This window comes from Clytia hemisphaerica, unplaced genomic scaffold, assembly GCF_902728285.1.
Source record: "Clytia hemisphaerica strain Z4C2 unplaced genomic scaffold, Clytia hemisphaerica genome assembly, whole genome shotgun sequence".
Classification (NCBI taxonomy): domain Eukaryota; kingdom Metazoa; phylum Cnidaria; class Hydrozoa; order Leptothecata; family Clytiidae; genus Clytia; species Clytia hemisphaerica.
The window spans coordinates 1,237,534-1,246,965 of record NW_027104383.1 but is presented as its reverse complement, the minus strand read 5'-3'; the positions used below and the strand labels follow the sequence as shown (position 1 = coordinate 1,246,965).

The window sequence follows — 9,432 nt, the reverse complement described above, 5'->3', positions numbered from 1 at the left end:
ACAAATAAAAACAAATAATTTAAAAGTCCAAAAAAATTGACTCATGAGAAATTGAAGTGCCAATGAAATAGCCAAACCACACGTTTTTATAAGAACAAATAATATAAGATCATAAGGCTTCGATGGCTTAGTGGGCTCTAAAACACCCGATTTCTTAGGAAATTGTAGCACAAATGGTGAGAATAAGAACATCCGAAGGCTTCAAAAATTTTGGATGTTCTTGTAAAAAGAAACATGTACTGATCAATGATTGATTTAAAAAAAACATGGTGTAATGGAATTTCACATGAAAGAAAATATGCTTACCTTTTTCATTTTTTCATACTTGGATTTGTATTCTTCTACTTCTTTGACAGCTTGGTCGAGTTTTCGTTGTAGATCTTTTGTATCCCCCGTGTCCGAAGATGACTGAAAGTGAAGAGAAGAACTGGTCATTATGTCCGTCAGGCCTATCATCAGTGATAATTAAGAAATATTAAGTTTCAAACTCCTACTAGACCCAAGATTTGGAAAGTATAAAACAAGACACAATCATCCTATCTGAAAAACCTCATACAGTGAGTGTAAAAGCTTCAGTCTCCTATGGAATTGAACTGGAGCTATTAGTTTTGACCAAATTTGTGCTTAACATGTCTACTGTATGTCAAAATTATAGTTGACCTCGTCTTCAAACAGATTTGATTGGTTCAATGGAAAATAATCTTCTAAAACAGAAATTGCAAAGCCTTAGTGTTTCTGTTTTGTCAAGTAACATCTCTTTGGAGAATGGGCAACAAATATTTTGTTCAAAGTTTTTAGAGAGCTTTACATAGAAATGAGTCAATTATTCTAACAAAAATAAGAGCTTTCCTTTCATTAATATCCTTTATGTCTTTTGTAGTTCGTTTTACATGCAGGTTTGCCATAAGTTACTTGAAAGTAGTCTTGCAACATATTATCCGTCATCCATTAATCAAGCATCCTGCATCGTCTAGGTAGTACTCTATTTCAGTACCAATGTCATCTTGCAGGGAGAGAGTAATGGACTATGTTTCCTTCATCTTAATTCTTTTCGCCATAAAAACAACTTTCATTGGTTGAACAATATCACGTGATCAATTTGAGGACGTTAAATATCTGTTGAGCGTGATTGTTCTTGGTCACTGCAACTTTTCTTTTTTGTATATCGTCCTACATTTATAACATCTTGATTGTACATATCGTATTGATTATTATTTAATTTATTGAAGATGCTCCATTTGAAATTGGAATGCTAGCAAGAAAGAAGGCAAGGATCATTTAATCACAAGTAGAGTAGATCGTATTCACCTTTTCGACCGTAGTCGCCTTTTCGACCGTAGTCGCCAATTGCCGCGCGGGCATTTTTTGTCCGTTTTACCACCCTAAAAACCGTCCCAGTCTTTTTTTGCACCTAAAGACAATAAAAAAAAGTGTAAAATAAGGATTGGATCGAGTTTATTAAATAATAAAGTGACACGCGCCTGACCGTGCGACTACGGTCGAGAAGATTTCATTTCAATCAGTTGTGCTTCTTTTGGAGATAGTGCTAGAGCTGCTAGTCCTGGAATCGCTAAATGAGATTTTTTAAGAAATCTAGGACAAACAATCTCTCACCCAGAGCCATTTGCACCACTTTTTGATTTTATTGTTGGACGTTGGCGCTATCAGAATTATAAAAAAGTGAACTAAGGGACTGGGTTCGAGTTTGAAGACAAACTTGAAGAAATTTCCCCCAAGATTGTTTATTTCTCTTCGATCTAAATTTACTTTAAGTTTAGTGTCTGTCTATGTGTTGTAAAAGTGAAGAAGTTTAGTGTTAGTGTTAGGCAGAGGGTATTTGTTTGTTGTGTGTATATGGATATGCGTACCTCTCGTTTCGTCTACCTTCGTCCGTTAGCTCATAAGCATTGCAAAAGATCGTTTGCGACTGGGTGTACTCTGTAAGAAAGGTCATTGTTTATGTCAACGTTGTAAAACTTTTGTAGTGTAGGTCTGTTTGTGAGTCCGTGTTCTTAGGATGTTGTAAGTCAAAACTGTACGAAGTATGTTGAAAATTTCTTCCTAAGAAAATTGATTCAAAAATTGATTCTCTATTCCAGATAGCATAAATGTTTGCAGATTTCAGCCAAGTACACTCATTTCGTTTTATAAGCATACGGTAAATTTCGGCTGAAGCTCACTATGCTTAAGCAAAGCTCAATTTTGAGCCTCGACTATGCTTAACCCTATGCTTGGTAAAAAAATTATGAAGGGGGGTAAAAAATTTCGCGCATTTTCCCCTATCTTTAATCTTGAGAGAAATGAAGACATTCTATTGTTTTCGAATGTTGTAGTTATTATAAGTTGTGTTATTTATAAGAGATTAAACAAAAATAAATTCACCAATTTTGTTTGTAGTTCTCTTCTTCATTCTTCTGTTATTTTCTGAAGTTTTGGAAATTATGATTCTAAAAATTTCTTTGGCTGAGCCTCAAGGTATGCTTAGCATATGCTTAATTTTTCTGGAAATTTGAGCTTCAGTATGCTTATAAACGTTATGCTTGTAAAACAAAATGAGTGTACTTATCAAAATTTCTCTGAAAGGTAGACTTATAAAGTTGGTACTTACAGAGGCGGTTGACGAAGCAGTCTCATAACGTGATGATCTTCGGCTGCCGTAAATACTTTTGCCAACTGTTGTCGTGTGTTTCCATACCAACGTTTTACGACGGATTGCATTTCTCACCTACCAGAAGAAAATTTCAAGTGCCCTTTTTATTGTGAAGGAAGAAAGTAAGGGATGATGTCATCTCCACTGTTGAAGTATCCATAGCTGGTAATTTCTTACAATATAACAAATTGAACTTCTTACCTCGGAATTCAAGAAAACATGGAATAGTGTAACCAAGAAGCCCTGAGAAGAAGAAAGTAAAAGTTATTCAAGCCAATGAATTCCTTTGTCTATAGACGGGGTGTATCATGCAAAATTTTCTTAGAGAAAAAGAAGGTTTAGTGCAAATCAAAATGCCTTGATAACGTATTTGCATCAACAGTTGTTGTGTTTACAATTTCAAAGTTCCATTTTTAAGAATTTTAGTGTCGCAGATTCAAAGCAACATCACACTTACTTGCAACGAATTGGAGATAGCGAAGATGTATTGAAAAGCAATGGTGTGAGTGTTGAAACTCAAGAATCCGAAAATCCATGTCACACCAAGAATGGGAAGCAAGATCAAGGATGAACGAAAGCCAGTCCTGCAATGGAATGATACGTGATTACTAACAGCTATGTTTTCTAACTACTTTAACTGTGATGGCTCTATTCAGTTTTTCGTCATGCTAAAATTGGTTCGGTATCGTATCGGACAAATGGACATATTTATTATTTGTACATCGAAGATTGATCATTTTCATGTTTTAACTTTGTAGATGAACTAAGATTAGACATAAAGCCGTAGCTGAAAGTCCTCAAGAGATTTGGACCTTTGAAATCTTATGTTGATCTTAGTCTTCAAGCTCAATCAATAACTTACTTTACATCGTCCGCGATACCGGTACTTTTAGCGAGAGCCACAATCTGCCGAATAATCAACACCAATATCCACGTGTTCACCTAAGTGAGAGAAATATAATTACTGTTGAGCTACATTCAGCTAGGCTACTCAAGAAACTCCTAGGTCTACTGTACGACTATCATTTGTTAACGTCAACCACATTTGAAGATTCGACAGTAAAGGTGCATTTCTAGGCTCCTAGGTATCCAATACTGCGTTTTGTAAAACGTAAATTTGTGTGACTAGCTCTGAGATACTTTGTTCTGAGTAAAATTCTATACTTACAATAATGATAGCAGCAACAGGACCAAGGAATCCCCAAATCGCATGCCCTTCCGTCGATAACCAACAACTGAAAACATAAGATAGAAAATCTCATTCAATGAAAGGTGTGTGAAACTCTTGCCTTATAATGAGAGATTCATTAAAAAGTTGAATCAAGTGCTTGGTATCACCCTTGTCTCACTGGATTTTGAAAATAAACTTATTTTCAGTAGTTTGGCCATCCATGTACAGCAGAAAAATTGTTTCAGGAAAAAGGAACGTTTAGGACGTATATATCCTACCGTAAAGAATACATCCAAACCTTCATCAATAAAAAATGTGAATACTTACTATTCGGGTGTTCCGTACCAATGATGTCTTAAACCACCGGTAATTCCAACCACAACAGCGGGAGCACCCCAAGCGAAGATGATGTACCACGACAAATAAATCTTTCCATCACTGAACACTTTAATGATGGCGTAATACAAATACAAGCCTTCAACCAACATCCATGTGAAGCTTGCCATTAAGAAGAAGTGGAGAAGGTACGCCACTGTTTGACATACAACCTGAAATGGGAATCGTTTTCTTGGGTCATTTAAATAAGTTGAAAGATTTTGAGTTTTGATAATATCAAAGAAAATTTAGACCCTCTTTTAACATTGATATGAAATGCGAAATTGCTCGTGATGACATCCTCAAAGAAGTTGACATTATGTCAATTTGAATCCTGTCAAGTTATCCATGACTTTAGGGATGTTTATGTTTGATGTCAACAATGTCAAAAACGTTCTGCAATCTTATATTACCTTATTTTCTGTAGCTTCGATACCGAAAACGAAGATGAGCTGTGAAGCACAGAGAGCAACCATCAAGTTGGTGTGAATAATATGACGTGTATGTCTCTTACCACCCATACTAAAATAGAAGAAAAAGTGAGTATAAAGTTTAATACAGGGACATCGGTCCGGTAAACAGTACTGACTTTGGATTTATTTCATCATATCACATCATTCGAAGCTAACATCGAAAAGTTCAAAACCTTTAACTAAGTTTAAATTGTTGATTTTCTTTCTACAAGAGTACCAAAAAAATCCTTAAATCAACATGAGAAAACTTACAAAAGCATTGAGAACAAGAGGATTCCAATTAGCAAAAAGACGATAGAGATCCAACAGCACACCAATGACATCATACTCAAGATGGTGCGGTGAATGACTGGAATCTAAAGAAAAAGGGAAAGGACTGCATTCCCAACAAAGAACCGATTCATACACTTTGAAATCTAATTGAAAACCGTTAACATAAAAAATGAGTCGTAAAATTTATTCCTACCTCAAATTCTCTGATATTAGTTAATAAAGCAAAATTGGTGAGATGGCTACATGAACATTGCGTTGCATCTTGGGTAGATTTGATTTTGACACACCCTTGCGTATCCCATCGTCCTTCAGTGTCACTAGAATTAGAAAGGGAAAAATAAAATTAATCAGTGTAGCTACTAAATGAGTTCTTGATTACAATAGAAGCACTGTACGAGAGTTTTGTAAATCTGGAATAGCTGCTCTGTATTGTTTTGTTACATGTACGTTCAATCTTAGAAGTGTCAAATAGTAATCAAAGTTTACTTACCTGCTTTCCAACCAAAATGCACAAATGGTACTATTGAAATCTTTGATCTAATGAGAAATGTAGAAGAAAGTTAAACATATGATATGAAGAAAACAGTTAGTTCAAAGCAAGAATACCTCCCGATTGAGCAGAGATCATAGGATTGAGAAGAGATTATAGGGTTCTGCTCATCCTCTAGCGGAAACAGTTTCTTATAGAAGGGATGAGAGGCCTGTGGGTCATAAGATCGTACCTTTTTCAAATGGTCCAGTGTAACCAAGACATTTGAGATCAGAGTTCCATTTCCAACAGATGCGCTGATCAACTGACTGTTCACAGTGTATTCTTCTTCATCTCCCTTTGATCTGATGGAACAAGGAGAAGAAAGTAAAGACCAAAGAATGGAGAAGAAATATCTTTTTTTTCTTAACTCGTAGCTTTTTTTCAAATGCCAACACCTCTATCTCATTTGAATTTTGTAGGCAGTCGAAATAGAATGGAGGGACTTAATTTACAAAAAAAATATATCGGATAGTCGGATACAGACTGGATCTTTAGTACCAGCACACAAATAGAAAACGAGTAAACTTTCTTACTCTTCGTCGAGGTCAATCTGAAGCTGAACATTGGTCTGAAGGTTTTCATGGATATCGCGATGCAGAACACCAACTACTGGCACTTTCTCTGAAAAAATTCAAATAAAATAATTATTGAAATAATTAATAAATAATTTTCATAAAATTGCTATATTGAACGGAGGATCGAGATATAAAGACACTTTTTGAAAGTTCATTTAGGCTCATTTGAAAGCACTTCAAAAGTGAAATCGAATTAAGCTGCATTGCCGGGGAAGTGACGAAACCTTACCGTCATCGCCGGATAAAGATTGCACTTCGATGAAAGATGTGGCATTGTCATTCTCGGGAAATTTGAAAGGTAGTCGCTGTTGTTTTGCTAGAAGCTCTGAAAATTGAAAACAGAATTGGAAATGTAGATCAGAGCTTGATCATCATTGACTTATTTTGTGAGTTTAAATCTCTTTTAAAGAAATATAATCGAATGGAAGGTATTTTGTTGTCTTTCCTTTCTCTCCTGTCGGTTTCTGGAGAGAAAGAGAGAGAGTTTAAAGTTCACCTAGATTGCCTGTGGTGATTGAGACAGAGTCATTGGTGTTCAACTTCTTAGCAATGGCCATTCCAATACTTTCAACATCTACTGCATATTGGAGAGACATTTGTGTGATCTCTTTCGCCTGTTCTTCTTTGACTGTTTCATTCTTCACTTGTTTAAATGCTTCCACTTTTGATTTGACAATCTCCAGTTGATTCTACGTGAAGAAATTTCTAATATATAGTTTGACTAAAACGAGCCAAACAAATGGTAAAAAACCATTAGGAAGGAGTTGTTTTTTTATCATCTCAATCGTATTCTTCTCCTCTGTAAATCATATTTTCCGTTTTCCTTCTCACTAACCCATTGGGAACCCTTCCCACTGGAAGGTGGAAAATTATCCTCCAATTTTTGTCCCCACTGAAAATAATCAAATAAACCAATCCTTACTGCAAAATATTATGCTATTTTTCCCATCCTCACTGAGTTTTCTGAATTGAAAACAAAAGAATTGAAATCCCCACCCATAAAAAATATAGGAATATCAATCCCCATCGAGTTTCAGCCCGTTATTTTCTGGCTGGAAAAATCCTACTGGGTCTGTGAGAAGGAGATGTTTCAGTATTTACCCTCCGAATTTTTTTCGTCCTATTATACGTGAAACGATCTAATTTAAATGACGATGATAAACTAAATACACGATATAATGTGCGTGCTCTCAGTAAATTCTTCTTCTTTGAGAGTGTTTTCTGAGAAAAGAAAACCTACCTCGATAATGATCTGAGCATCAGATGCTGATTTTGGAAGGAAACATTCAGAATGATTCTGAAAATAATCAAAAGATGGTGGTGTGTTTTTTTAATGAAGGAACTTTACGTTTCTTGTTTTAATTTGAAAAACTTGCAATAACGCAAAAATATTAAATAAGGTTAAAATGCATAGGCAATGATTTTCAAGCAGGATTTCAATCCTTCAAAATAGCAATGTTGTAGTGTTTCATTTTACTTTACATTTTTAACAAACCTAGCGTCTAGAAAGAGGGATATAAAAAAAGACAAGAATTTCTTAAAAAATGAAAGAAAGTAATTACCTTGACATCAACGATTTCACCAACGCAGACCTGGCTCTCTGTAGTGGTGGTGGTTGTTGTGGTTGTCGTCGTTGTTGTGGTGGTTGTAGTCGTGGGAGGTGGTGTTGGTTCAGTTGTAGATTGCTCAGTTGTCGTGGGTGGTTGTGTGGTGGTCGGTTCCTCTGTCGTGGGCGGTATTGTTGACGTTGTCGTGTCTAAACATGACGATTAACAAAAATAAGTGGTTCGACTATCAATAAGAAGTTGCTTGATAGTGAGTTTCCTTTCTAAGGGGTTACTAAGTGTTTAAATGTTTGGTTTCCATTCGGTTGTTTCGTACTACAATGGAGTGTCAAAGCAAAACAATGAGTTTAAAAAGTGTTTGTTGAGACAGGGGTATGGGGCGCAAGTGATTTTCTTTGAAATTTACCTCTCAGTATGCCATAACATCCTTGAGCCACTTCAACTTCCCAGCGAACACCTTGGTCAGCGGTGACTTCTTTCAGATCGAACCGATACTGAACCACAGAGGAGTAATATTCCACGTGGAGTTTTGGATCGTTTGCCCCTGGTAACAATGCCATCAATTCAAATGTTGTTCCATTTCGATTGACTACTTTGAATGCTCGCTTCCCTGGAACGAACAAAAGAGATAAAATGCACAATCTTGTTTCAATGGCCCAAGAATCTGTGATAAAGTGCATTTGGTTTTGGTTTTAAATGCGCGACGAAATGTTATTATTCACTTTGGAAATAATGATTAGAAGGGTGCACAAGTTGCACATATACTAAGATCAACGAGAACACTAAATTATGAGCCTAGAATTCCATTAGGTGTAGAAGATTGAAATTAATGAGACTATCACACACTTAAAATTGAATTACGTAATCCTCAACTTACACGGATCGTCTGTAGGTTTACAGAGTCGGATCAACTGGTCTTTGAAGATACAAAGAAATTGACCAATGGCGTTTGTGTCTGATGTATTATGGACCCTGAATGCTACAGCTTCATCCCTATTCTCTATGAAGTCTTGATCCACTGTCCATAAGGTTTTTGAGATTTCAGAAAGGATGGGTAATGTTTCGTGGTAAGCATACCAAAACTGTCGCGGGTAGTCAACTGATTTGATGTAAACTAGACACGAAGATGACGTCACCAAGGGAACGATTTCTGTTTGCAATTGAGCAGTTCCAACTGAAATGAAATGATTTCGGTGTCACTGCATTTATTTTCCGGGGGGGTACTAGGGGTACATGGCGAATGAGGGGTATGTGCGGACGGGACCTCCGAAAACCGACCCTTAGAGAGACTGATTTTTGCTGAAAAGGTGACCCTTAGAGAGACTTTTTGAATTTTTTTTTTCGATTTTTGAAAAAAGGCATACCCTTAGAGAGCTTTTATTACATTTTTTTCTCAGGAAATTAAAAAAATTCCTAAAAATCCTGATTTTTCCGACCCTTAGAGAGACTTTGAAAGGTGAAAAAACCGACCCTTACCGTCTGCACATACACATCATTCATTTTTGCCTAAGTACCCCCCCCCCGGGATTTATTTCAAAAGAAATTTTTACTGATAATTTAGATCTTAGTGAGAATAGTCTTTTTCTTAACTCGACACTTTCAAATTTTGTCCTCCATTCCTAATACTCTAGTGAGTGGTAAAAAAGATCCCATCATTGGAGGATGAAACAGTGAGGTACTAGAAGTACTACTTCTCATGGCGGGGAACGATAAAAGGACAATCATACATACCTTGTAATGCTAGCAACAGTAAAACATTCGAAGGCCAATTATACATTTTCTCACTAAAACAAGAAATAGCAGATAATATGAAAGTTA

The 9,432-nt window shown here is 36.1% G+C and overlaps 2 protein-coding genes across 2 annotated transcripts in view; both read right to left on the bottom strand.

Moving 5' to 3' along the window:
* The window catches only part of LOC136819215 (protein phosphatase 1 regulatory subunit 12A-like), a 1,540-nt gene extending 1,090 nt beyond the window's left edge, over window positions 1-450 (bottom strand). Inside the window, exon 1 of the mRNA XM_067075435.1 lies at window positions 307-450. Within this exon, the coding sequence (XP_066931536.1) occupies window positions 307-435 (129 nt within the window). The 5' untranslated portion in view covers window positions 436-450. The remainder of the gene's footprint in view (window positions 1-306) is intronic.
* A 294-nt stretch (window positions 451-744) lies between these two features.
* Window positions 745-9,432, bottom strand: LOC136819211 (adhesion G protein-coupled receptor L3-like). The gene is made up of 21 exons (XM_067075428.1): window positions 9,346-9,432; window positions 8,492-8,788; window positions 8,021-8,224; window positions 7,612-7,805; window positions 7,290-7,346; window positions 6,546-6,738; window positions 6,279-6,374; window positions 6,008-6,095; window positions 5,665-5,776; window positions 5,433-5,479; window positions 5,136-5,259; window positions 4,922-5,025; window positions 4,610-4,718; window positions 4,149-4,369; window positions 3,819-3,885; window positions 3,513-3,592; window positions 3,108-3,234; window positions 2,852-2,893; window positions 2,609-2,725; window positions 1,869-1,938; window positions 745-1,252 (listed from the first exon to the last, which is right to left on the bottom strand). The coding sequence occupies exons 1-20, from the start codon at window positions 9,389-9,391 to the stop codon at window positions 1,894-1,896; spliced, it is 2,370 nt and encodes a 789-aa protein (XP_066931529.1). The 5' UTR covers window positions 9,392-9,432; the 3' UTR covers window positions 745-1,252; window positions 1,869-1,893.

Coding starts and splice junctions, on each gene's coding strand:
- LOC136819211 (XM_067075428.1), bottom strand. CDS start 9,391: ATGTATAATTGGCCTTCGAATGTTTTACTGTTGCTAGCATTACAAG. Junction 5,480..5,664: donor CACTGGACCATTTGAAAAAG/GTACGATCTTAT, acceptor ATTTCTCATTAG/ATCAAAGATTTCAATAGTAC. Junction 5,026..5,135: donor CTAATATCAGAGAATTTGAG/GTAGGAATAAAT, acceptor CTTTTTCTTTAG/ATTCCAGTCATTCACCGCAC.